The sequence below is a fragment of the Oryctolagus cuniculus genome, chromosome 2, assembly GCF_964237555.1.
Source record: "Oryctolagus cuniculus chromosome 2, mOryCun1.1, whole genome shotgun sequence".
In the NCBI taxonomy this organism is placed as follows: domain Eukaryota; kingdom Metazoa; phylum Chordata; class Mammalia; order Lagomorpha; family Leporidae; genus Oryctolagus; species Oryctolagus cuniculus.
Window position 1 is genome coordinate 33,545,873 of NC_091433.1, and position 27,999 is coordinate 33,573,871.

Below are 27,999 nucleotides of genomic sequence, written 5' to 3' on the forward strand. Positions count from 1 at the left end.
CTTTATTTTTGATGAAATATCTGACAAATACTTGAGTCTGAATAAACAATTTGCCTCAATCATTATTTCAAGTAAATATGGTGTTCCAGGAGTAAAGTGGCTAGCTCAGTTTGCAGCTGAACCAACTGCTGAAGTATTTATGCAGCACACCTACTTCGTTATGCAGTGGGAGTGCTTTATGTATACTTCCCATTTTATCACACAGAATATTAACAACATGTACTCAAAAGTTGAGGCTTAATAAAATTAGTATTACTACTTCTTCAAAGACATTCTAAAGTGAAATAGGTATTTTTAACTGCATATGGCATTAATTTGCTACTAAAACAGTAATTGTACCACAGTCTTACCCACTATGGTTTTGCACCATTGGTGCAAATGTCAAACAGAAGAAAGGCAAATAATGTCTTAGTATTATAATAGTTTAGGCATAGCAGATAACCCCCTTAAAAACATCTCAGGGATTCCCCAGGTGCCTACGATTATAGTTGGACATTAATTTTCTTTATCCCTGTTAGAATGTAAGTTGTACAATTCCTAGGATTCTTAATCTCTTGTTCAGACATGCCTCCAGGGCATTCAATAAATATACACTAATTAGTTAATGAAAATAATCAGAACTAGATCATGATAGTGAAGATCTTATGATCTGCATGATTAGAAATTCATTTTTTTTTTTTTTTGACAGGCAGAGTGGACAGTGAGACAGAGAGACAGAAAGAAAGGTCTTCCTTTTTCTGTTGGTTCACCCTCCAGTGGCCGCTGCGGCCAGCGCGCTACAGCTGGCGCACCGAGTTGATCTGAAGCCAGGAGCCAGGTGCTTCTCCTGGTCTCCCATGCAGGTACAGGGCCCAAGCACTTGGGCCATCCTCCACTGCACTCCCGGGCCACAGCAGAGAGCTGGACTGGAAGAGGAGCAATGGGGACAGAATCTGGCACCCCGACTGGAACTAGAACCCGGGGTGCCGGTGCTGCAGGCGGAGGATTAGCCTAGTGAGTCGTGGCACTGGCCTGGAAATTCATTTTTAAAAATTTATTTTTCATTCTCTTACTTTCTCACCCTCTCCCCCGGCCCGTTGGGCTTCTCCCACCCGACAATAAACCTTTCCCTTAACTCCAGTGTTTGGTGTGTTTTGTGGTGGCTTTACATTAGTGCTGTGACTCAGATCCAGGCTCTCTCATCGACCTTGCACTCCCCTCAGGGATTTGAGGTACTCTGGGATCCTGTACCCTGGCCAGCCACAAAGCACACCCCTGGACCTCCTTCCACACTACTGAACACTTTGTGATCTCCACCCACACGCCGGCCTTTCAAATTCCTGAGTGTTTAGAGGAGGTGATAATGGAAAAAAAGCAAAGCCTTCACCAACCAGGCGGTCAACCAAATGCTGCTACAGGGATATACTCGGCTCCCCACCTACGAGATCGAGGCTTGAGACATCGCCCCATGCCAGCAGGAAGTAGTTCCAAAGACAGATCATCATTCCTCCATCCATCCTGGACTTCTGGGCCAATGTAATCCCATACAGCACTTGCTTTATAAAAAACAAAAGAGGCGAATGTAAGTAAAATTGCGCAGCCTTGTCTGTGGCGTGATTTATGTCCCAGACACCGTCCTAGGCTCTAGCCTCTGCTGCCAGGTGACCAGATGGCCCAACCACAAGTGTGCGTTCCACCTCCACCCTAATGGGATTCACTGCTCCTATTTCCCTGCTTAGCCGGCAAAGGTATAGCAGGACCTGTTCCCCATACATGTGCTCTCTCTTACTCTCTCAGCCTCTCCCCCATCCTGTCAGGCTTCCTCCACCCAATAAACCTTTCCTCTAAAAAAAAAATTTTTTTCAAATAGGTGAAGTATACAACAGGATACTTGGTGAAAAGCCTCCCATTTTGCTTCCCCCAAAGTGCTTATTATTGTCAGTTTCTTACAGATTTTTCCATGGATATTTTATGGACTCATAAGCATTATATACAACAGCATGTTCCTTTGACCTATCACACACAGAGTAGTATATTATACACAATAAGGAATGCATTGTGCTTTTTTAAATGTAAGCTTTTTCTTTTGGAATAATTTACAGAAAAGATACAAAGATAGTATGGAGATTCTTATATACTGCTTATTCAGCTTCTAGTACTGTTCACATCTTACATAACTATAGTGCCAAATCAAAGCTAATAAATTAATACCACTACATTATTACTAACTGATACAATTCACTCATACTTCACTAGTTCTGTGCTTTCAGTTCTAGAATCCAATCCAGGATGCCACATTACCATGGGGCTTTTTTCACTTCAAAGGTATCTTGATGATTGTTTTTTATCAACTAATACGTAGTTGTCTATATGGAAGGACTACAGAATGAATTCATAGAAGTGGAACTGTTAAGGATTATGCACCTTTAAAAGTTACCAAACCTCACATCCTCAAAGAAATGACTAAATCCATCTAAATGGCCCACCTGTGATTTGAGTATTTTAAGTTCCTTTAAAGTTCTAAGAGCTGGACTGGGGAATTAATGAGTGGTAAAAATGGAAAATGCTTAAAAAATTTGGATACCTTAATTTGCTTTAAATGTACTGGAACATAGCATTGCATGACTTACATTATGCCAATACTCCACTGTATCGTGACCTACGTACAGTATATAGTTGACTCCTCGTAGGACCGCTAGGGGGCTCTGCTAGAAGGTTGTTTTTTTTTTTTTTTTTTTTTTTTTTTAATCGTCTACGTTAGTCCACTTAGGAAATGTTTTGAGAGGATCCTTGTAACTCTGAACTTCTAAAACTTGAAAGAGATCGTTAACTCTAGCTTTCTTATTTCACAGACGAGGAAACCAAAGCTGGCCAAAAGAGCAGGCAGGGGAGAAAATTGTAATAAGAAAATCTGCTCTTGCTTTTTGGGGCAGGAATTCAAGAAATTCCCTTTTGCCATGTGCCTCTGCCGAACTATTCATGTCCAACGGCTACTTCCTTTTTGGCTGCCACAATTGTCGTTATTTTTGCTAAATTCATGTGGCTGCCGTATTTTTGCAATAGGACATTTTGCTGATTGGGTTATGTGATTACGACCTTTAATCCCCATTCCAAAAGTTCTACTCATAAGAGTCCTTGGTGTCAAAACCGTCTTATTTACTGCAAGCGCTGTCGACCATGTCAAATAGCTTTTCAAACAGAGTATCCACCTCCACCATTTTCCTTTTTTTACACATTCAATATTGATTGAGTGCCTACTAGCGCCAGCCACCTTAGCAGGCTCTAGGCCCCAACACCATCCCTGTAAGGAGCTTCTGTTGGCCAGTGTTCACCTTAATGCGTAGACTTCCACAAGCCTGGCCCAGTGGTTCATCGTCAGCAGCAGCAGCAGAGGCAGGGAGTTTGTTAGGCACCTCCTTAGGCCCAGCCTACATTCTTTTTTTTTTTTTTTTGACAGGCAGAGTGGACAGTGAGAGAGAGAGACAGAGAGAAAGGTCTTCCTTTGCCGTTGGTTCACCCTCCAATGGCCGCCGCGGCCGGCGCGCTGCGGCCGGCGCACCGCGCTGATCCGGTGGCAGGAGCCAGGAGCCAGGTGCTTTTCCTGGTCTCCCATGGGGTGCAGGGCCCAAGTACTTGGGCCATCCTCCACTGCACTCCCTGGCCACAGCAGAGGGCTGGCCTAGAAGAGGGGCAACCGGGACAGAATCCGGCGTCCCGACCGGGACTAGAACCCGGTGTGCCGGCGCCGCAAGGTGGAGGATTAGCCTAGTGAGCCGCGGCGTCGGCCCCAGCCTACATTCTAAAGACGAGGCTCACCAATACGATTAAAAAAAAAAAAGAAGAAAAGAAAAAAACTTCCAGGGGTTTTGATGAACACTCAAGTTTGAAAACCAAGGTTTTAGTTCCACAGATTAGCGGTCAGTATCTGGTTTCTAAACCCACTTCAGATCTTTCCAGGGGAAACCTATCTCAAATAGAAGCAATGGGCTCCAACAATAGCCGCCCTGAGTTTAATGACGGGTAGTCCCTCAGATGATCATTGTTAAGAGTGGCAGTCATGCTCTGCCCTCCTCTCCCCCCCACAAAGAAAAAAACCATAAAAAAAAAAAAAAAACCAGCAAAAAAACCCAAGCCACCGCGGTGGCTTTTCTGGGGCTGTCCTAACCGACCCTGGGCCGACCGGGGCCGCGCTTTCACACAGACTCGGCGGGCACACGCAGCCCGGATCCGGCTGAGTCAGGGCGACGCTCAGGCCGCGTGGGGCCGCAGGAAGCCCTCAGCCGGGCTCGGGCCTCCATGCAGAGGCCAGGGGCCGGCAGCCCCGCCAGTACCACACTGGGGGTCGTCCAAGCGAGGCGCGGGTGGGGGGAAGCAGGGGCGCAGCGGCGAATCCGAGAGGCCGAGGCAGGGATGGCCAGCGCGGAAGCCGCACCCGCCCGGCCCCAGACGCCGGCAGGGCGGAGTCACGCGTCCGCAGCTCCGGCTGAGACGCGCGGCGCGGCGCGGGCTCGTGGCTGAGGCGTATGGGGCTACAACGGGAGCGGCTGCGCCGCCCGGCCGGGTCGGTGTCGTGCGCATGCGCGGGTCCGGCGCCATTTTGGTGGCCGGGCGCGGAGGTGATTCCACAGAGCAGAGCCCGGCGGCCGGGGTGGCAGCGGCGGTGTTCGTGTGCTGGGATCTGAATCTCCGAGGGAGGAGGCGGTGGAGGAAGAGGTGGCGGCGGTGGCGGTGGTCGTAGCGGTGGCGGAGGAGGCGGGTACGAATCAGCTGCGGGCGGAGACATGGCCAACATCGCGGTGCAGCGAATCAAGCGGGAGTTCAAGGAGGTGCTGAAGAGCGAGGAGGTCAGAAATGAACTCCCGGACATTCCCCCACCAAGGCCCAGGGCGGGCGGGCCCTCCCAGCGGCGACCCCGATATCCCCGGTGGCCCTCCCCGCGGCCGCCCTTTTGCCTGTGGGGAAGCGGCCGTCTCCCCCTCCTCCTCCCGCCGCCTTCCCCTCCCTTCTAGGGCCCTGGGGTGGACGGCTCGCGGGCGGGTGGTCTGGGGAGGAGTACGGTTTGGGGGGGGGCGGATGAAGAGGGGTGCACTCCGCGGCGGGGTACGAGCTCTCTCTCCCGAGCCTCGAGGCGGTGGCAGCAGCTGGAAGTGTGGCTGTGGGGTGTGGGAAGGCAGCAAGGCCGGGCCTGAGAAAACCCGGGAAGTGGGTTGGGGGAAGGGGAAAGGTGGTAACTGGATCCGGAGAGCAGCGCTGCTCCAAGGCCCACACTCTGAAGGGTCTTGGGGTTGTTGCCTGTTAGGCCTTTGCTGTCCGTTCCGAAGGCGAGGAGCGATGAGAGCCCTGAGGTGCTGGGGGAAGGAGAAGGACATGCAGAGGTATTCCCTCCTAGTTAGGCGTGGGGAGACAGGAAAGGCATAATGGGATACTAGCTTGTTTGGGGGATGGGATAAAGGAATTTTCACCTGAGATAGGGAATTAATTCCAAATGAGATCTTTATCTCCTTTCCACGTGCCCCCCAGTTCCTAGGCCTCTTTATTGACATCTAGTGCTTTTTAACGGGGCAGAGGCTAGGTAGTGTATTAAAGATATTTACATATTTTTAGCTAAGGAAAAAATAGTGAATGAGTAGCTTATTTGAGAACATTATTTACAGGTTACATATCAGACTGTCTCAAGACAATGCCTCTGTGACTCGTGTTGGGCCATGAAACTCCATTATGATGTCCCTCATGGTTAAAACTTGTGTCTTTTAAAAATAGACCCATTAAAAACAAAGGATTTCACCCTGTTAATACATTGTTGTCTCTTAATTGAGTAGGTTTAACTCAATATACATCTCTTGACATAGCATATTCTTTATTTTTAAATTGTCTTTTTCTGCCGTTGAGTCCTGCAGAATTTAGATGCCTTACTTCTGACCACATTTACTTATGTAAGGTATTTAAAATGTCCTAGTAATTCTGACTCGAAACTCTGCAAGTGTCAGTACAGTTTGTCATAACTACTGAAAATTACTATTTTCGAGATCCACACCCATGTCATTATTGAATATATCATTGCTATTTGTGTCTTTTCTAATTGTTGCTTTGATAATGTCAATAAAGATTTGTGACACTCAGCCTTCCCAGGATGTGATGAGTAATTGACATAGTCTAATAGCACTTAAGCTTTATTTGTGTCATTGAATCTACTGTGATTTCATCTTTCCATACATCAGATGTGGAGAAAATCATTATAAAATTCAAAAATGACAAATACTAGCAGATCTATTGACTATAGTAGTACGTAAGTCATGATCAGCTCTACAGAGCATGTGTATGAACTCTGACCTTTGTGTTCGTTCATATGCCAAAACTCTGAATGGAAGGATGACTTTGTATTTTTTGTGGTACAATGCAGAATAGAGTCATTAATGTCTGGAGAGTGTGCAGTGAAACAGTGGTACTAACTTTCTATTTAGTAATGATAAGAAAGATGTATTCCAGGGTAGTTGATGTATATATTCCTAATGAAGAATTGCGGCTAATATTGTTGCTAACATCCTAAAACATTTCCTTTATAATAAGGGTGTACAAGCCTGAAACTTAATGAACTAATAGTTGTGGTGTTTTTTTTTTTTTTTTGTATTATTTAAAAGTGGTAAGTTACTGCTTCAGGTAATTCACGTGATCTTTTTGCTTTATGTGAGGTGACTTTATCATTGTATTCTTAAGGACTTAAGTTGAGGATTACCAGAAATACTTGTATTACCCTAGAAGTGCATATTGTTAAAATAATCTTTTTTTTTTTTTTTAAATGTAAGGGCTACTAGAGCCTTACTTTTAAAAGTGTCATAGTATTTTAGAGAAAGCAAGCAGGAAATACAAACAAAATTATTTTTAAAGTACCTTTATAAATCTGGAAGGAAACTGCTTCGGAGAAAGTGAGTTGCGAAGAACCTTTAGTTAAGGTCAAGCAGTTTAATCTTGAAATAAATATAACTAATAAACAGCTTTATTTTCATCAATATTTTAGTGGGCCCAGTTATATAAGTAGATTATGTTGATTATTTTCAGCTTATTGAAGGACTGGTGTTCTTTGTAAGGGTATAAATGCAGTATTTTGAATGGCCGATCAGTAATAAGTTATTTCGTCATGTCACGTTATGTGAATCTCTGGTTTACTGAAGTTTATTTCCTGTTCTTGTGTTTACTAAAACTAGTGGTTGATTTAAAGACCCCCCCTTTTTTGGGGAGCCCTTTTGTGTCTTTGTGAAGATAGCTAATGTCACAAGAGGTTATACACAACTATTAGAATATGTATTTGTGCAGGTGAAAGCATCATGAGAAATTGGTAAAAGTAGCTTCTTTTGTGTAGGGGGGTTGGGTGTATAGGGTATGAAGAGATCTGTTCAGACTAAATAAAATACATAAAGGCACCATCTAAGCCTGTTTTCCTTAGGACAGTGTTAGAAATCCATCTTGTAGCTGTTGGAAACTATTTTCTAAAATTGAGTTTTAGGTAATAATTCAAAGTTGTCTGGATTGGTGCATTTTGTAGTTATGAGTTCAGTTGTTGAGATGATTAGGTGAATTGTTGATTGTGATGTTATAAAACCATTCTATTTTATTCAAAAGTTGTATTATTTACCGTCAATTATTACTGGTATTAACAGCTGCCATTTGTAGCCATTTGCTTATACACTGTTGTTAATTCTTAAACACAAATCTTTGAATTTAGATTTCTGAGATGAGAAAATTGAGATCCAGGAGAAGTAAAATTATTTGCGAACATACAGCTTTGGGATTTGGATCTAGGTCTGCTTGTGTTTGTGTTGTACCACATTGTCATGGCTTGTGAAGATAGGCATGCTATTAATTATTTAAAATAATTGAGCTGGGTTTGCATTGCTAGTTAAAGGATTTAAACGCAACCTAATTTGTTAGTTTAAACTCACTGAAATAAGTGTTACCTCTAATTAACGTAAAAGTTTTTAAGCTTTGGAGCTTTTGTGAATTAAAAGCTCTCAATTGAATGCATCTACTCTTGTTTTTATGCTAAATGGTGTCTGTAGTTTTTTCACATTGTAGCTGCATGTTGGTAATGTTTTTAATAGTTTCCTAGAGAATGCTTAAACCTATGGCAGAAACAAATTGATTTCATGAAAAACACTTTTGTATATTTTATTTCAGGGTTAAAACAAACTTTTGTACATTTTATTGTTTTTTATTTTTATTTTTTGACAGGCAGAGTGGATAGAGAGAGAGAGAGAGAAAGGTCTTCCTTTTGCCATTGGGTTCGTCCTCCAATGGCCGCCACGGCTGGCGCGCTGCGGCCGGCGCACCGTGCTGATCCCTAGGCAGGAGCCATGTGCTTCTCCTGGTCTCCTATGGGGTGCAGGGCCCAAGTACTTGGGCCATCCTCCACTGCCTTCCCGGGCCACAGCAGAGAGTTGGCCTGGAAGAGCGGCAACCGGGAAAGAATCCTGCACCCTGACCAGGAGTAGAACTCGGTGTGCCGGCGCCGTTAGGTAGAGGATTAGCCTATTGAGCTGCGGTGCCGGCCAATTTTTGTACATTTTAAATTTTACAAATTGTTTGATCTAGCTTGATCTAGGTTATTCTGTATAGAAGTAGTTGCAAATCTCTAGAAGAAAGTCTTGATTTCTGAAGACTGGTTTATTTTTTTAAAAAAAGGTTTATTTATTTGAAAGGGAGAGTGATAGAAATCTTCTACCCCTTGGTTCATTCCTCAAATGGCCACAATTGCCAAGGTTGGGCCAGGCCAAAGCGAGGAGGCAGGAACTCCCATCTGGGTCTTCCGCATGAGTGGCAGCAACCCAAGTACTTGCAAGGGCTATCATCTGTTGCCTCTCAGGATGTATTATCAGGAAGCTGGATTGAGAGTGGAGTAACTGGTACTTAGACATGGGATGTGGGCATTGCAAGCAGTTAACTAACAGAGCTACAGTGCCCATCCCTAAAATGATTTTTGTCTTTGTCCTTTGGACATAGATTTAGATACATCTGGGCTCCACTGTTAAGTCACACCTTTGTAAAAAAGGTATGCTTGTATTTCCCAGTGAACATACTGATTACAGCCCCCCAATTTTATTTTTTTGTAAAGATTTATTCATTTATTTGAAAGAGTTACACATAAAAGGAGAGGCGGGGCCGGGAGAGGGAGCAGGGAAGGGAGTGAGAGAGGTCTTCCATCTGATGGTTCACTCCCCAGTTGGCCTGCTGGAGCTGTGCCCATCTGAAGCCAGGAGCTTCCTTTGGGTCTTCCCACGTGGGTGCAAGGGCCCAAGGACTTGGGCCATTTTCTACTGATTTCCCAGGCCATAGCAGAGGGTGATTGGAAGTGGAACAGCCAGAACTCGAATCAGCGTCCATATAGGATGTTAGCACTGCAGGTTGGGGGCTTTACCTGCTATGCCACAGCGCTGCCCCCCCCCCCCCCCCTTTAGATTTATTTGCTTGAGAGGCAGAGTTACAAAGAGGGAGAGACAGAGAGGTCTTCCATTGGTTCACTTCCCAGATGGCTGCAACAGTTGGAGTTGGGTGATCAAAAGCCCTGAGCCAGGAGCTTTTTCTGGATCTCTCACCTGGGTGCAGGGGCTCAAGCACTTGGGCCATCTTCTGTTTTCCAGGCCATCAGCAGGGAGCTGGATTGGAAATGGAGCATCCGGGACTGGAACTGGTGCTTATATGGGATGTCGGACCACAAGTAGATGCTTAACCCATTATGCCACAGCACTGGCCCCAGCATCCCCCCGCCTCCCCCAAATTCTTACCTGATTGGGGAGGTAGGGCAGATGAAGAATAGATAATAATGTTGGGTGCATAGACTAAATGCTATGGTAGTTCTGAGTGAGGGAGATTCTTGACCTGTACTCTGAGGGAAAGTTAAGACTAACCTTAAATTTTAGGAGAGAGTTACAAAGGAATTACAAGAATGTGGGAATGTTGTGTGTAGTCACCTGAGTTGAAGCTAGGGAGCGTAGAGATTATGGATAAAATTAGGAGCACATTTACATATTTAGAACAGAAAGGTAGAACAGCTGTTATATACTCAGCATAGTTGTGGAGTCGGATCACAATTCTGTTTTTCATTGTCTTTGGAAAAAGTTGCCCTTTTTTATAACAAAGAAAATAGTACATATAATAAAGTATAACTAGCACCCAAATCAAGTTATCAGCACAGTAGGAAACCTCCCTTTCCCGTTACTTTCCTGACTTCTGATAGCATAGATGAGTTTGGAGTATGTTTGCCAAAAAGAATGGTCATAAAAATATTTACTGTGTGGTTATTTTAATTTTGAAGACTTTCACAAGATGCCTTTCAGGCTTTTTTGTTAACAGAATATAGTAATTGTATGTTAGAAAATGTACTAAAATGCATTAAATTTTAGTTGAAAAAAACCTTACATGTAGGCCACATGACTCATCTACAAGGTCAATTTTTTAGAAAAGATTTATTGATTTAATTGGAAGGGAGGATGACAGAGACAGAAAGAGATCTTCCACCTAGTGGTTCACTCCCCAAATGGCTGCAATAGCAGGGTCTGGGCCAGGCCAAACCCAGGTACCAAGATCTCCATGTGGGTCTCCCACAAGGGTGGCAAGGGGCTCAAGCCCTTGAGCCATCTTCTGCCTTCCCAGCATGTTAGCAGGAAGTTGGATAAGAAGCAGAGCAGCCAAGACTCTTCAACTGCTACTCTAATATGAGATGCTGGCATTGCAAGCAGTAGCTTACTCCAATGTGCCACCCCCATTTTTAATCTATAACAGTGCGGGAAGGTCAAAGGAGTCTTGTACTTGGAACAATGCTTGGTGTATATTAAACAATAGATGGGTAGCTGTTAGATGTCAGAACCAACTGTATTTTTATATTCTACTTACTATTCTTGGATCATAAAGGTTTATCTAAATAGTTTTGTTACTGCTTTATGTCAGTTTGCCTCAAGAAAAGATTTAAGATGAGGGCAGTATTACTTCTCATAGTGTTTCTTTGTGTGCAAACAACCTATGGGGCTGTGGACAAGTAAGAATGCAAAGGAATAAATGGGGGCTATATTTTCTTTTTAAAATATTTATTTATTTATTTATTTGAAAGTCATAGTTACACAGAGAGAAGGAGAGGCAGAGAGAGAGAGAAAGGTCTTCATCTGCTGGTTAACTCCCCAGTTTACCACAATGGCTGGAGCAGTGCTGATCCAGAGCCAGGAGCTTCTTCTGGGTCTCCCATGTGGGTGCAGGGGCCCAAGGACTTAGGCCATCTTCTGCTGCTTTCCCAGGTGCATTAGCAGGGATCTGGATCAGAAGTGGAGCAGCTGGGACTCGAACTGGTGCCCATATGGGATTATGGTACTGCAAGCAGTGGCTTTACCTGCTGCGCCAAAGTGCCGGCCCCCTACCTATTATTATTATTATTATTATTATTATTGACAGGCAGAGAGAAAGGTCTTCCTTTGCCATTGGTTCACCCTCCAATGGTCGCTGCGGCCGGCGCACCACACTGATCCGAAGGCAGGAGCCAGGTACTTCTCCTGGTCTCCCATGGGGTGCAGGGTCCAAGCACTTGGGCCATCCTCCACTGCACTCCCTGGCCACAGCAGAGAGCTGGCCTGGAAGAGGGGCAACTGGGACAGAATGCGGCGCCCCGACTGGGACTAGAACCCAGTGTGCCGGAGCCGCAAGGCGGAGGATTAGCCTAGTGAGCCACGGCGCCGGCCCCCTATTATTTTTAAAATAATTTTTTTTTTTTTAATTTGCAAGGCACAGAGTGCACTGATTCACTGATGAGCTAATTCAGTCCCCAAATGCCTGCAATGATTAGGATGTGGCAGGATCCAGGAGGCAGGCACACAAATATTTGAACCATTGCTGCTGCTTCCTATGGTCTGCATTGGCAAGAAACTCTAGAGTCAGGAGCCAGAGCCAAACCCAGGCTCTCAGATGTGGAATGTAGGTTTCTTCATGATTAGGCTAAACACTCACTCCTAAAGATTTTTTTTAAATCCATGAACTATTTTGAACTTTAATTTTTAGAAAATAATGTATGAACATTTTATATCTGAAGTCCCTATTGAACAAATGTTAGCCTTCTCATACTTTTTTTTTTTTTTTTAAAGATTTATTTATTTGAAAGAGTTAAAGAGAGAGAGAGAGAGGTTTTCCTTCTGCTGTGTCACTCCCCAGTTGACCGCAATGGCTGGAGCTGTGTCGATCTGAAGCCAGGAGCCAAGAGCTTTTTCCAGGTCTCCCATGTGGGTGCAGGGGCCCAAGGACTTGGGCCATCTTCTACTGCTATTCCAGGCCATAGCAGAGAGCTGGATGGGAAATGGAGCAGCCGGATCTCAAACTGGCACCCACATGGGATGCTGGCACTGCCTGTGGTGGTTTAATCCGCTACACCACAGCGCTAGCCCCCCTCCTTCTTGAATAAAACAGAATATACAGGTGAAATTACTTTATAGCTTTTCTCTTATTCTTTGTTCTTAGGAGTAACCACTATGTTTAAGTTAGTGTTTGTCCTCTCCATTCATATTTTTTTTAGATACAAATTACTATGTTTTTTTAAAGATTTTATTTGAAAGGCAGAGTAACAGAGGGAGAAACAGAGAGCAATCTTCCATCTGCTGGTTCACTCCCCCAAATGCCTGCCACAGTCACAACTGGGCCAGGCTGAAGCCAGGAGCTTGGAACTCCATATGGGTTGCCCATGTGGGTGGCAGGGACCCGAGTACTTGAACCATCATCTGCTGCCTCCCTGGGGTGTGTGTAAGCAGGAAGCTGGATCAGAAGTGGTGTAGCTGGGACTCAAACCAGGCACTCTGATGTGGAATGCAGGTATCCCAAGTGCCAACAACTGCTGAGCCAATCATGCACCCCTGTGTTTACATTATTTACCTCTTTTTTTTTTTTTTTTTTTGACAGGCAGAGTGGACAGTGAGAGAGAGACAGAGAGAAAGGTCTTCCTTTGCCGTTGGTTCACCCTCCAATGGCCGCTGCGGTTGGCGCGCTGCGGCCGGCGCACCGCGCTGATCCGATGGCAGGAGCCAGGAGCCAGGAGCCAGGTGCTTTTCCTGGTCTCCCATGGGGTGCAGGGCCCAAGCACCTGGGCCATCCTCCACTGCACTCCCTGGCCACAGCAGAGGGCTGGCCTAGAAGAGGGGCAACCGGGACAGAATCCGGCGCCCCGACCGGGACTAGAACCCGGTGTGCCGGCGCCGCTAGGCAGAGGATTAGCCTAAGTGAGCCGCGGTGCCGGCCCATTATTTACCTCTTAAAAGGGAGTTTTTTTGGTAGGTATTCTTCATGTATTTACAATTTTGTCTTTTATTATTTGTCTTGATTTTTAAATTTTGTCCTTTTTTTATACTTTTTTAAAAGAAATTGTGAAAATACATAACTTAAAATTTACCTATTTAACCATTTTTTAGCCTTCAGTTCAGTGACATTAAGTATATTTAGATTGTTGTACTGTCATTGCCACTGTTCTCTAGAACTCTTTTCATCTTCCAAATTGAAATTCTTCTAATTAAAACTGTTTATTACTCCTTCTACCCAGCCCCTGCCAATCACCATTGTATTTTCTTTTGTCTGTTTTTTTCCATTGCAGATTTACTTATTTATTTGAATGACAGTCAAAGAGAGAAAGAGTAGTAAGTCTTCCAACCGCTAGTTCGCCCTGTAAATGGCCGCAGTGGCGAAGGGTGGGCCAAGCCAAAGCCAGGAGGGAACTCCATCCGAGTTTCCCATTTGGGTGGCAGGGGCCCAGGCACTTTGACTATTTTCCACTGCCTTCTCTGGTGCATTAGCAGGGAGCTAGATAAGAGGCAAAACAGCTAGAACTTGAACTGGTACTCTGATATGGAATACCAGTGTTGCAGGTGGCTTAACCCACTGTGCCGTAACACCAGCCCCACTATTGTGCTTTCTGATTCTGTGATTTTGAATATTCTGTCATATATTATTTGTACCTTTATGAGTCACACATTTCACTTTTTAAGAACTGTAACTTTTTATTTTTTTAAAGAAAGATTTGTTATTTGAAGGCTAGAATTAGAGAATGAGAGTGAGTAAGTGAGAGAGCTTCCCTCCACTGGCTCACTCCCCAAATGGCTGCAGTGGCTGGGGCTGGACCGTGCCAAACCCAAGAGCCAGGAGCTTCTTCCCAGTCTCCCATGTGGGTGCAGGGGCCCAAGCACTTGGACCATCCTCCACTGTTTTCCTTGGTACATTAGCAGGGAGTTGTATCAGAAGTGGAGCAGCTGGAAAATGAGATGCTGGTGTTGCAGGCAGCAGTTAACCCTCTAAGCCACAACACCTGCCCCTGTTTGACTTGGTTTTGTCTTACCTTTTGTCCTAGAGAAAAAAAAAATTTTAAGTTGGTACATGTGAGAGGCATGGAGATGAGAGAGCAAGCAGGCACACCCATTTACTGGTTCATTCCCCAGATGCCTGCATTGTCTGGAGCTGGAGCTGGAGGTTGGAGCTGAAACTCAGGCCAGGTCTCCCATGTAGATGGCAGGAATTCTGTTGCTTCGGTCATCATTGTTGCCTCTCAGGATCTGCCTTATTGTTATTAGCAAGAGGCTGGGATCAGGAGCTGGAGATAGGAGTCAAACCCAGGTACTTTCATGTGGGTTTATGGGTGTCTTAATTTCTAGGCTAAATGTCTGCCACCAGAGAAAGAATTTTTTAAAAAATGTATTTGAAAGGCAGAGTTAGAGAGGAGAAAGAGATGTCTTGCATTCACTGGTTCACTCCCCAAGTGACCACAAAGACCAAGGCTGGACCAGGCTGAAGCTGGGATCCAGAAGCTTCTTCTGGGTCTGCCGCATGGGTTAGCAGGGAACTGGGTAGGAAGAGGAGCAGCTGGGACTTGAACTGGCACCTTTATGGGATGCTAGTGCTGCAGGCCACGGCTTAACCCACTGCGCCACAATGCTTCCCACCACCCCAATTTTTAAAAGTAGTGAAACTTTGCTGTCTTTTTCTACTTGGTATGCGTTTTGTATTTTTTTTTTAATGAAAATCCTTTTGTTCTTTGTTTTTCATAAAGATGATCTCTTGTATTTGATTCCTTTTTTGTTTAATTAATTAATTTATTTTTTTGACAGGCAGAGTTAGAGAGAAAGGTCTTCCTTCCATTGGTTCACCCCTTAAATGGCTGCTACATCCAGCGTGCTGCACTGATCCAAAGCCAGGAGCCAGGTGCTTCTCCTGGTCTCCCATGCGTGTGCAGGGCCCAAGCACTTGGGCCATCCTCCACTGCCTTCCCGGGCCACAGCAGAGAGCTGGACTGGGAGAGGAACAACTGGGACTAGAACCTGGGGTGCTGGCGCCGCAGGCGGAGGATTAGCCTAGTGAGCGGCAGCCGGGCCTTGTTTGTTTATTTTTAAAGACTTATTTCAAGTCAGTTACAGAGAAAGATCTTCCATCTGCTGGTTCACTGCCCAGAAGGCCATAACGACCAGCCCTGGACCAGTCCGAAGCCAGGTACTTCATCGGCGACTCCCGTGTGGGTGACGGGCCCAAGCATGAGCCGCTTTCTGCTGCATTTCTCAGGCCATTAGCAGGGAGCTGGATCAGAAGTGGGACAGCAGACAGCAATACCTGCTGCGCCACAACTCCTGGGCCTATATTTGATTCTTAAAAGTTAATTTGTCCCTTAACTTCTATACCTGCACTCAGGCTTCTGTCTCTACCACATCATACTGAAACATTGCTTCAGGCATTACATTGCCAGTGTCTTCCCAAGTGTCAAATACAGAGTTACTTCTCAGTGTTCATCCATTTTGTACACTGTTCTTTCACATTTCCATTTCTGCCTTAGAACCTCCCCTTCTTTGGTTGCTCTGATACTGCTCTTTTCTGATTTTCTTTTGAGCTCTATTACTGTTCTTTATTTTCTCACTGATTTTTGGTCAGGTTCTCATATCTCAGATTATTTATATTAAAAATAATTTGCTTGTTTGCACCATATTTCTGCCTTGGGCTATCATACCACTAGATTTAACTTTTGAAATATGATTTTAGAATGTCATTCTCCTTTAGGTTCTCTACTCCTACTGCATGAAGACAAAGCTTGTATACTGTTGTTTTAGCCTACCTTTCCTGACCTATTTCCTGTCAAGGCTCAAATACAAACTTGTATCCCTGCCTGTACTTCAGACTGTCACTGTCCCTCAAACCTTCAGCAGTACTAAAGTGCTTGCTATTTAATTGTTCTCTCTACCAGGTATAAGCTTGCCTCCTTTCTTTGCCTTTTGAAATCTGCGTGCTCTAAAATGCCACCCCTGTTAAGCCTTTCTTGAATCTGGAGTTCACGTTTGTTTTCGGATGTGGCTCTCAGACTTTGTTAGAGAATTTTTATTACAGTATTTATAATACACATATGTCCTTTTGCTCCTGATAGATTGTTTAGCTCATTGAGGTCTCCTACTCATCGTTTTCTCTTCAGCATCTTTTGGGGTGCCTGGAATATGGTAGGCTTCGTAATATTTTGAAGTACAACCACAAAATCTTAAGTACCTAATTTTTTAGAGCTACTGCTGAAAGTGCTCTTTAGTTTTACAGCTTTAGGGCAAGGCTTTGTTGCTTTCAGCCTTTGTTTGATGGGTTTTTCTAGTGATAACAAATGCAAGACTAATATGTGTAGTCTTTTCTCTCAAGTGACTCTGGGTGTTTTTGTTTATTTGCAGGGAATTATCCTGTTTGGGATTGTCATACACAATTGTAGATTGTCTCATGCTGTTGCTTTTCAGCAGCTGATAATACAACATTTTGTGCTTCCCTTTTCTTAATTTAGTCTGTAATTCCCAGGTTTTGTTGTACAGAATATAGTACAGTGTGTGCATCTATTAGACATTTGACTGTTTGCAGTTTGCCAGAAACTGCAAGAATTTTTGGTGTACATGTGAGGGTGGTAAATTGAGGGGTCCTTGGATGTTTGGATGAAATTTTAGGTGGTTATAGTGAGCTTGGTCATACTTTGGTTATATCCTTAGGTGTTTACTTTGTTAGGTGTGTCACATCTGTCCATAGTAGCTGTGAGCGTGAGTCACTGAGGGCAGAGACCTGTCTTGCTGATCTTCTGTTCTCCATTGCTTAACAACATTACCTGGTAAGCGGGAGGCACTTGTTTTCCTGAATGAGTTTAAGGATTTTCTTAAGCTCTAGAAGCTCATACCCAACCACCATGATAATAAAATTCTTTATCCTGCTTCTGGGACTAGGAAAAGTTGAGTATGTTGATAAAGTTGGTCTCTGGGGGAAGTTGGATTTCTGTTTCATTTACATTTTGAAGATATAATTGAATCCTGAATTGGGATGATGGGATGTCTAAGCTGAAAGTTGAGAAGCAAGATGGTGGGGAAGGAATCTTTTTTGCTTTATTTTGTAGTTTTTTCCTTTGAAAATCTCAAGGGGCAGCCCTTTAGTATGTATGACATCATCTCTATCCTTGTGGTTTAATTCCTGCCCCCCTTTATTTACCATGTATTTACTGAATGCCACTTATGTTGTTAATAAAATAGAAATGGCCCTTTCTGTTACAGAGTAAATAATCGTTCAATAAGGCACTGACATGTTGAGCAGCTAATTATGTGTTTTGTTGAGTTTAAGTAAGGGGAGCTGTGGGGGTAGGGTAACCTAACCTTAGGGAGAGAGTTCCTTGGGAATAATCCTTAAAATGATACTTGCAAGATAAATTAGAATTGACTTGGTTATACATTAGGATGCACAACTCGATGTGCACATACATAGCTAATATTTCACAGTGAAGACTGGAGAACCATTTAATTTTTCTCTTTTAAAAAAAAATCAGTTTCTCTGAATGTGAAAGTAGCAAACGTTTGCTTATTAAATTTCTGAAAACTTAAGGAACTATATTACAGTAACCATAAGTTGTATTTCCCATTCCAGAGATAATTCTTTTCTTTAGAAAGCTTTGTTTTGACTTAAATATTTCAAACATAAGAGATAATTTTTTTGGTTTAATTTTTAAGAAAGCTTTTATTTAAATGAATACAAATTTCATATGTACAGCTTTAGCAATATAGCAGTTCTTACCCCCATTCCTGCCCTCCCATCCCCATTCCTGCCCTCCCATCCCCATTCCTGCCCACCTCCTACTCCCTCTCCCATCCTAGAGATAATGTTTTAATTTTGGTGTTTCCTTTCATTAAAAAAATGTACATATGCACATATATTTACAAATTATTTAAACTTGTTTATAATTTAAAAATATTTGTTTGAAAGGTAGAGAGACACACAGAAAGAGACCTTCTAGTAACTGGTCCACACCTCAGGTGCCCACAAACAAGCCTGTGCCAGGCTGAAGCCAGGAGCTTGGAATTCCATCTGGGTTTTGCACCATGGGTGAAAGGAACCCAAATTTTTAAGCTGTGTGCTGCCTTCCAGGGTGTACATTATCAGGAAGCTGTAATTGGAAGCAGAACTGGGACTTGAAACTAGGCACTCTGGTATGGGATGTGGGCATCCCAAGAGATGTCTTAGCTGTTGTGCCAAACACCTGCCCCATGCTCCTATAATTTTTTTAATTGTTTGTGGGCAGACATTGTGGCATAGCAGGGTAAGCTGCCACTTGGGATGCCCACATCCCATATCTGAGTGCCTGAGGTCTAGTCCAATTGCTGTTTCTGATTCAGCTTTCTGCTAATGCATGTGGGAGGCAGCAGATGATGGCCCAGATACTTGAGTTTCTGCTGCCTGCTTGGGAAACCCAGATGGAGTTTTTGGCTATCCCAGCTTCAGATGTTGCAAGCACTTTGGGAAGTGAACCAGTAGATGCATGATGTTTTTTGTGGTCACTCTGCCTTTCGGAATTTTTTTTTGTCAGTGCCTTTCAAGAAAAATTTTTTTGTGTGGAAAGTGGAATTAAAAGATAAGTTTGTTTTTGAAACTTGTTTATTTGAGAGACAGGCAGGAAGAGTATGTTCCCTTCTGCTGATTGTCTTTCTAAACAACAACAGCCAGAACTGGGCAAGGCTGATACAAGGAGCCTGGAAATCCATCTAGATCTCCCATATGGATACCAGGGAGACAGCCAACTTTAGTTATCACCACTGCTTCCCAGGGTCTGCATTGGCAGGAACTGGGTTTTGAACCCAGGTACTCTAATAATTGGACCTTGGTATTTTAAATGGCATCTCAACTGAAACTGATGGGCTAAATGATTGCCCCTTGGTTACTTTTGAATGAGTGTTTGGAAAAGGCCTTCCCTGGGTTTTTAGTCTTAAACTGAATCTGAATGATATAGCTATGTCTCTACCAGAAGAACTTTAAGAGGAAATGAGTAATGTAAAAACCCTGAAATATGGATGAATTTGCTATGTTTAAGCAGCCAAAACATTGTGGCTGGAGTGTTGTGGGCAAGGAAGGGAAATGGTAAAAGAAGTTGGAGATGTCGGTAGGAGCCATATCACAGGTGATTGGATTTTAAGTGACTCTGAAGCCATTGAAGGGTTTAAAGCAAAGGACAAGATTTGTGTGTGTGTGTTTAAAGATTTTATTTATTTATTTGAGAGGTACAGTTATAGAGAGGGAGAGTCGACAGGTCTTTGATCCGCCGGTTCACTCCCCAAATGGCTGCAGTGGCCAGAGCTGAGCTGATCTGAAGCCAGGAACCATGAGCTACTTCTTTGTCTCCCACATGGATGCAGAGGCCCGAGCAGTTGGGCCATCTTCCAGTGCTTCTGCATCCATGTGGGAGACAAAGAAGTAGCTCATGGTTCCTGGCCATTGTGGGAGCTGGATCAGAAGTGGAGCAGCTGGGACTCAAATCAGCTTCCAAATGGGATGCCGGTGCAATAGGTGGAGGCTTAGATGCCGCAGTGCTGGCCCCAATTTTGTGTGTGTGTGTGTGTGTGTTTTAAAGACCACTATATCTCCTCTGTGGAGAATGAATATGTAAGGAAAAAGGATATGAGTTTGGCTCTGACAAAAGAAACAAAGTAGTAGTGGTTTAAACAAATGGGAACGGAAAATCTGAAAGGATTTTTTTTTTTTTTAAAAGGATTGCTTGGTTGGGGGCTTTACAGTGTGGGTAGATTATTTCTAGCTTTCGGTTTACCATTTTTCAGGGGGTGTAATCTTTGTCTTTTACTACCAAAACTCCACTTTTCAGAAGGACAAAAACATAGGTGCATGCATAACTGCTGAGTTCGCCTCCTTTACAAAGCTTTCTCAGAAACCCTGTTTGGAGACTGTTATAATCACTTCTTGCTTTAAGGGAGTTTAAGACTTTTTTTTTTTTTCTTTAAGCTGAGCACTGTTGCTCCCCCTCTTCATGGAGGAACGACACAGGACCCTGCGCTGTTCTTTTGTCTGCTCGGCCCTTCCCGGGTTGGCTACCGACCCTTCCACCTCCGTGGAAGGGCGGTTCCCCCTGCCACTTTCCCCACTTCCGTGGGGGAGCGGCACACCGCCGGCCGGCTCTCTCGGGGGCTGCTCAGGTGTTCCTCAGGTGTTCCTGGTGCATGTTGTCTCTCTCCTCCTTTATAGTCCTCTTCCACCAATCCCAACTCTGCTACCCACACGCTGAGTACGCTGCTCTCCTCCAATCAGGAGCAGGTCCTACAGTTTATTGGTTGAATTGGAGGCAGCTGTGTAGAAGCTGTTTCCTCCTCTCCCAGCGCCATATTGTGGGAGAGCAGATGCATAGAATAAGTCTTAATTCGAGTAACTTAGTCCAGTCTGAGTTGCTCCCCACAGAGCACCTTGTTCCCCAATCAGTAAGGAATCAGTAAGGAATAAGGAAGTTGGTTAGGCATTCTGTTTTTAGAGGGTAGAGGGACAAGAATGAACTCAGGAAGATCATTTGAGAAGCCTTTCTAGGGAACCCACACAAGAAATGGTTGTATTTTGGAGCTTTAGCTCAGTAGGGGTGCAGAGAAGCCAAAGTATCTGTGATACGTTTTGAAGGTAGAGTCAGTAAAACTTACTAATGGGGTGCTGGCGCCATGGCTCACTTGGTTAATCCTCTGCTGTGGCCCTGGAAGGCAGTGGAGGATGGCCCAAGTGCTTGGGCCCTGCACCCGCATGGGAGACCAGGAGGAAGCACCTGGCTCCTGGCTTTGGATCAGCACAGCGTGCCGGCTCTAGCGGCCATTTGTTGGGTGAACCAATGGAAGGAAGACCTTTCTCTCTCTCTCTCCCTCTCTCCCTCACTGACTCTATCAAATAAATTAAAAAAAAAAAAAAAAACTTAGGTGTGTGGGAAAATCAAGAATTTTACTTTGTTCTTGTTGGTTTTAAGGTAGGAAAATGATAAGTGGCCAAATATATGAATCCGGAGATAGATTTGGGCATCAAGATGCATAGATGATACATTTAAAATCTAGATGGAGAATTTGGATAGAAAAGGAGAGGTTCTAGAACAAGTTCTTGGTTTTTGTTCTGAGCCCCTTGAACATTTTGAAGTTGAACAGAGTGCGTAAGACAGTTGGTGATATATTAGGAAAACCAGAAGTGTGTGGTTTCACTGAAACCAAGAAAAGACAGTTTTGAGAAGGAATTGATCCAACTTGTCTTCTTCCTGCATGGGAAAAATAACCATTGAATTTGTAACATGGTGATCATTAGTGACTTTGATAAGAGTTGTCTTATTGGAATAGTAAAGGTAGAAGTTTGGAGTAGGATGCTGAAAGAATATGAGAAAGTAACAACTAAGGTTAACTCTTTTTTTTTTTTTTTTTTTTTTTTGACAGGCAGAGTGGACAGTGAGAGAGACAGACAGAGAGAAAGGTCTTCCTTTGCTGTTGGTTCACCCTCCAATGGCCGCCGCGGCCGGCGCACCGCGCTGATCCTATGGCAGGAGCCAGGTGCTTCTCCTGGTCTCCCATGGGGTGCAGGGCCCAAGTACTTGGTTCATCCTCCACTGCACTCCCTGGCCACAGCAGAGAGCTGGCCTAGAAGAGGGGCAACCGGGACAGAATCTGGCGCCCTGACTGGGACTAGAACCCGGTGTGCTGGTGCCGCAAGGCGGAGGATTAGCCTAGTGAGCCGCGGCGCTGGCCAGCAGGATTAATCTTTAATAGGAGCAGAGACTCTTAGGGCAATGTTAAGTTTCCATTTGGGATTTGTGGTCACTTTAACCTAAGACCAATTAATGATGGTTGTGTGTTTTTCTCCAGCAGTGCTGCTTCGGGCAGACACAGGAAGATTTTTTCTTTTTTTAAGTTAATTGGGAATTGGATTTAGCATTAGGGATTTGCCAGGTGAATAGCATGAAGGAGAAAAGCATCAAGGTTGTCAAGAGTATTTGCAAGAGAATGATTATAACAAATGCCCATGAAGTCTAAGCTGGATAAGGAGGGGTATAAGGACAGTCATAGTGAGGGAGCATAGTCATGTTGTCATGAAGCCAGCTAACTTGATGAGCTCAGAGTGCTAGAGGAAATGAATTTAATCTAAGGCAGTTGGGAAGCCGGGAAACTTGAAGTCAGTTTTGGAGAAGGTGCTGTTTCTGGTGATAATCAAGGGTATGGCCATGAAGATAGAGTGTATACTTTATTACTATTTATCAGGATCTAGACAACTTGTCTCCTTGCCTTTCTGTGAGAATTTAAAAGAAACGTACAAAGATGAGCATCAATCTGTTATAAGTTAGTTATTGACATAATTTTCTTTTTAAAAACTCGAGATCTTAGAATGTATACTGTTTTGTATACTTTAAAAAGGCTATTTATTTATTTGTTTGAAAAGCAGAGAGTCAAAGAGAAAGAAAAGAGATAGATATTCCATCCGCTGTTTCACTCCCCAAATGACAGCAACAGCCAAGGGTAGGCCAAGCTGAATCCAGGAGCGTGGTATTCCATCCAGGAATCCCACATGCAGTGGCAGAGGCATAAGCATTTGGACCCATCATCTGTGCTTTCCACATACTATCAGGGAACTGGATTGGAAGTAGAGCAGCTGAGACTTGAACTGGCATGCATAGGATGCTGGCATCACTGGCAGAGGCTTAACCTCTGGACTACAACACTGGCCCTGTTTTGTATACTTTTTAACTCTTACTATATCTTTTTTCTTTGTAACACTAAATATTTTTTATTTTAAATTTATTTGAGAGGCAGAGAGAAACAGATAGGGGGCGCCATTGTAGCACAGCAAGCAGGTTAAGCTTTCTGGGGACTAGTTCAAATTCCAGATGGAGTTCCAGGTTCTCCTGGCTTCGAAATGGCCCAACCCCCACCATTGCCACCGTTTGGGGGAGTGAACTAGCAGATGGAAGCTTGCTCTCTGTCGCTTCCTTTCTCTTTGTAACCCTGCCTTTCAAATAAATATTAAAAAAGCAGATAGGTGGAGAGAGTGCTCCTATTTGCTGGTCTACTCCTCAAGTACATGGAATTTTTGGGACCAGTTTGGGCTGAAGCTGGGAGCCAGGAACCCAAGTACCTGGGCTATCTTCCACTGTCTTCCCAAGACCATTAGCAGGAAGCTGAATCAGGTGAAGGAGCTAGGATTGGAACCAGCCATCAGACAAGGGCTGAGGTGGCTTAACCTGCTATGCCACAGTGCCTGCCCTTACTTAATAATTCACTCATTTGTTTCTTTCTTTAAATATGTATCTTATTTTTGTTTGAAAGGCATAGTGATATGGAAAGGAAGAGCAAGAGAGATCTTCCATACATTGATTCACTCACCAAATGGCCACAATAGCCAGGGTGGGCCAGGTTGAAGCCAGGTGCCTTTAACTCCATCCAGTTCTCCCAAGCATTTGGGCCATCTTTCACAGCTTTTCTAGATCCATTAGCAGGGAGCTGGATCAGAAGTAGAGCAACCCATTTGGGATACTGGCATGGCAGGGGGTGGCTTAACCTGCTAAGCCACAATGTCAGCACCCCACTCCAACTGTTTAATTTTCATTTTGCATTTTCTTTATTATATTCTTCTGGAATTTTAAAGCATATTCACATTGTGTTATCTGTTTACCCTGAGATGACTCTTATCCTGTCAGTATGTATGAATCTCTTTAACAGTGACATTGTCTTACAAAAAGGAGCCATTATTACATCTAACAATATTAACAAATTTCTTGATATTTTTATAGTGAAGTCTATATTCAGAACTCTACAGTTGTCTCAAAAACAGGCAGGGTTTTTTCTTTGCATTTTTCAGTTTTTTCCTAATTTTTATTCTGATTATTAATATTTTTGAATGTTTATTTTGTTCTTATTTTTGTTACAGTGATAATTACTTGGTTGAGTTTTGAATGTTGAACCAGACTTGTGTACCTGAAATAAGTCCCATGTGGCTCCTGAGGTGTTAATCTTTTATATATTGTTGGATTCAATTTCTAATATTTTGTTGATGGTTTTTACATTAATATTTATTTTAAAAAATAAATATGTAAAAATAACTTATTTTTAATATCTGAGTAATTCTTGTATTGGGGTAATTCCTCATCGAATGAGTTAGGAATTACAGTTGTCCCTTGATATCTATAGCAGATTGATTCCAGAACCTTCCTGAGATACCAGAACCTGCAGATGCTCTGATCCCTTAATATAGAATGGCATAGTGTATCTCTAGATTGTTTGTAATACCCAATACAATGTAACAGCTCTGTGAATTTTTTTTAAAGATTTATTTATTTATTTGAAAGTCAGAGTTACACAGAGAGAGGTCTTCCATCCGCTGGTTCACTACCCAGTTGACTGCGCCGATCTGAAGCCAGGAGCCAGGAACTTCTTCCGAGTCTCCTATCGGCGTGCAGGGACCCAAGGACTTGGGCCATCTTGTCCTGCTTTCCCAGGCCACAGCAGAGAGCTGGATCAGGAGTGGAGTAGCCAGGACTTGAACCAGAGCCCATATGGGATGACAGCACTGCAGATGACAGCTTTACCCACTACACCACAGCGCCGGCTCCAGTGAATATTTTTTATACTGTATTTATTAGGAAATAATGATTTCCCTCCCCAAAAAATCTGTACATGTTCAGTAACAGACACAGTTTTTTCCCCCAAGAGTTTTGATTTACAGTTAATTGAATCTGTGGATATGGAACCATGAATGCAAAACTTACATAGGGGGCCAGCTGTATTTTTCAGCTTCAGCTATTACAGAAGATTGTGGAAAACTGGCCCTGTTGCTTTCCCCTTTGGGAGACAAGTTTATCAAATTTGTTCATAATACTGTTAACTCTTTTAATGTCTGAGATGGCACTTCAAATTTTTTTTTTTCTTGTTTAATGTTCTAGAGGTTAATCAACTTAACTGATTGCTTCAAATAAATCTATTGATTTGGTTGTTTCTCTGCATTGATTTCCTGTATTTAATTTCATTGATTCTGCTCATTTTTTAAAATTGCTTCTTTTCTTAGTTTGGATTTCATTCTGTTCTTTTTCTAGTTTCCTAAGGTGGAACCTTAAATTACAGAATTTAGATTTTCTATAATAATTTTTGTATTTTAATTAGACAAATTTAAAAAGTTATTTTGTAAGAAACAGAAAGATAAAACTTCCATCTACTCGTTCACTTCCCAGATCCTGGCAAGGAATGTCCAAGGCCAAAACTAAGAGCCAGGAATGCAGTGCAGGTCTGCCTGGTGGGTGGTAGCAATCCAGCTGCTTAAGCCTTTACCACTCCATTAGCTGGAAACTGGAATCACAAGTGGAGCTGGGTGCTGAATCCCGGCCCTCTCTTATGGGATACTGATCTCTCAGTGGCTATGCCAAAATTCCTGTCTCTTTTTCTAATATATGTATTCAGTGCTGTAAATAACCCTTGTTTTGGAAAAACCCAGTGTACAAGAACTGACTGCCAAAGATGGAAGGTGCTATAAGATCAGAGAGGACAAATCCAAGATAACATAGAATGTAATTTACTAGGGGGGCTTAACAGACAAAGTGTGACCTTAGAAGTTCTCAAGATGGTAGATCTTTGTGCTGTGAGGTAGGAGAAAAAGGATTTTACAGACCAGGAGGCTCACGTTTAAAGGTAACATATCAGGATTTTTTCAGGAAATTCTAACATTCATAAGAGATTCCAGGTGTAGGATAAGAATGGCAGGGTGTGTGTGTGTGTGTGTGTGTGTGTTTGAGTGGCAGAGTTACACAGAGACAGGGAGGGAGGGAGAGGAAGAGGGGCAAGAGAGAGAATGAAATCTTGATTTTCCAGCTATTGGTTCACTCCTCATATGGACTTATTGGTCGCTCAGGGATGATGCCAGGAGCCCAAAACTCTGTTTGGGTCTTCCATGTAGGTGCAGGGGCCCAAAGGCTTGGGTCATCTTCTTCTGCTTTCCTAGTTGCAATAGCAGGGAGCCCTATTGGAAGTGGAGCTGTGCCACAAAGCTGTCCCTAGCAGGTTATCTAAATGGACTTTGTTTACCCTATTATAAGACCGCAGTGATCTAAGTTCACCTAGAGGGCAAGATTGCAGTTAGAACAAATGGCTGTGGTCACATGTCAAGTTGCATCCCTACAATCCCTCTACTATAATAGTAAGTTCATCTCTTTCTCATTTAACTCCTCATGTTTTTTGCCTTACATGTTTTGTAGCTATTGTTAGGCACATACACGTTAAGGATTTTTTATGTCCTTTTAGAGAATTGACCTCTTTGTCACTGATAATTTTCCTTGTTCTCAAGTTTGCTTTGTATTAGAGTGGAATGAATAACTTTTTTTTTTTTTAAGATTTATTTATTTGAAAGGCAGAGTTACCGACAGAAAAGGAGAGACAGAAAAATCTTCCATTTGCTGGTTTACTCCCCAAATGGCAGCAAAAACTGGGGCTAGACCAGACTGAAGTCAGCATCCAGGAGCTTCTTCTGGGTCTCCCATGTAGGTGCAGTGGTGCAAAGACTTGGGCCATCTTCTGCTGCTTTTCTAGGTGCATTAGCAGGGAGCTGGATTGGAAGTAGAGCAGCTGGAGCTAGAACTGGCGTTCATATAAGATGTTGGTGCTGCAGGCCATGGCTTACCCTGCTATGCCACAGCATTGGTCCCAAATGTTAACATCCTATGTCTTTCTCCATCCCTTTAAAAAATATTGTTAAAGTGCAATTGTAATGTAGTAAAGATTTGTTTGAAAGGCAGGGTTACAGAGAGAGGTGGAGAGAGAGGGAGAGAGAGAAAGAGACTGAGAGACCCAAGACCGAAGCCTTCCATTCGCTGGTTCACTCCCCAGATGGCTGCAATGGCCGGGGCTGGGCCAGTCCAGATCCAGGAGCCAAAGTGCATCTGGTTCTCTCAACAAGGGTCACAGGGGCCCAAACACTTGGGCCATCTTCTGCTGTTTTTCCAGGCATATCAGCGGGGAGCTGGATCAGAAATAGGACAGCTGGGACTTGAACTGGCACCCAGGTGGGATGCTATCATCACATGAAGCAGCTTATCCTGCTGTGCCACAAACCCTGGCCCCTACTTTATGAATGTGACTACTTTAGATAACCTCATAATAGTGGAATCACACAGTATTTATCTTTTTGTGACTAGCCTATTTCACTTAGCATAGTATCCTCAAGGTTCATCCATGTTGTAGAATGTGTCTGTTTCCTCCTTCTTTAAGCCTGAATAATAGTCCATTATATCTCTCTGTAACACATTTTGTTTTTCCACCAGGTGGTGATTACTTGTGTTGCTTTTATTTCTTGTCTGTTTCAATACATGGGCAAATACCTCTTTGAGACCGCAGTTCAATTCTTTTTAGTACATACCTGATTCCAGAAGTAGAATTGCTGGGTTATGATAATTCTGTTTTTAATTCTTTGGTCAACCACGTGCTGCACTATTTTACATTCCTATAAGCAACAGACAGGGTTCTAATTTGTCCACATCTTTGCTAACACTTGTTATTTTCAGTTTTTTTGGTGGTAGCCATTCTAGTGAGTGTGTGGTAGTGCCTTATTATGGTTTTGATTTGCATTACACTAATAATCAGTGTTAAAGGGATTCTGAACTTCTTTTCATGTGCTTGTTGGCACAATTACAATTTAACTTTTTGTACCCTGATACTGGTTTCCACAGAGATGCCTACGTTTTTGCTCTGATAGCTTTTAGCT

The 27,999-nt window shown here is 43.4% G+C and overlaps 1 protein-coding gene across 2 annotated transcripts in view; it reads left to right on the top strand.

Moving 5' to 3' along the window:
• The first annotated feature begins 4,648 nt into the window (after window positions 1-4,648).
• UBE2K (ubiquitin conjugating enzyme E2 K) overlaps window positions 4,649-27,999 on the top strand; it is a 57,637-nt gene continuing 34,286 nt past the window's right edge. Inside the window, exon 1 of one of the 2 annotated variants that reach the window (XM_051842473.2) lies at window positions 4,649-4,823. Coding sequence is in view for 1 of the 2 variants with exons in the window: in XM_002709395.5 (XP_002709441.1) it covers window positions 4,761-4,823 (63 nt within the window). In the remaining variant the exon portion in view is untranslated. The remainder of the gene's footprint in view (window positions 4,824-27,999) is intronic. The other variant, XM_002709395.5, reaches the window with a different exon arrangement.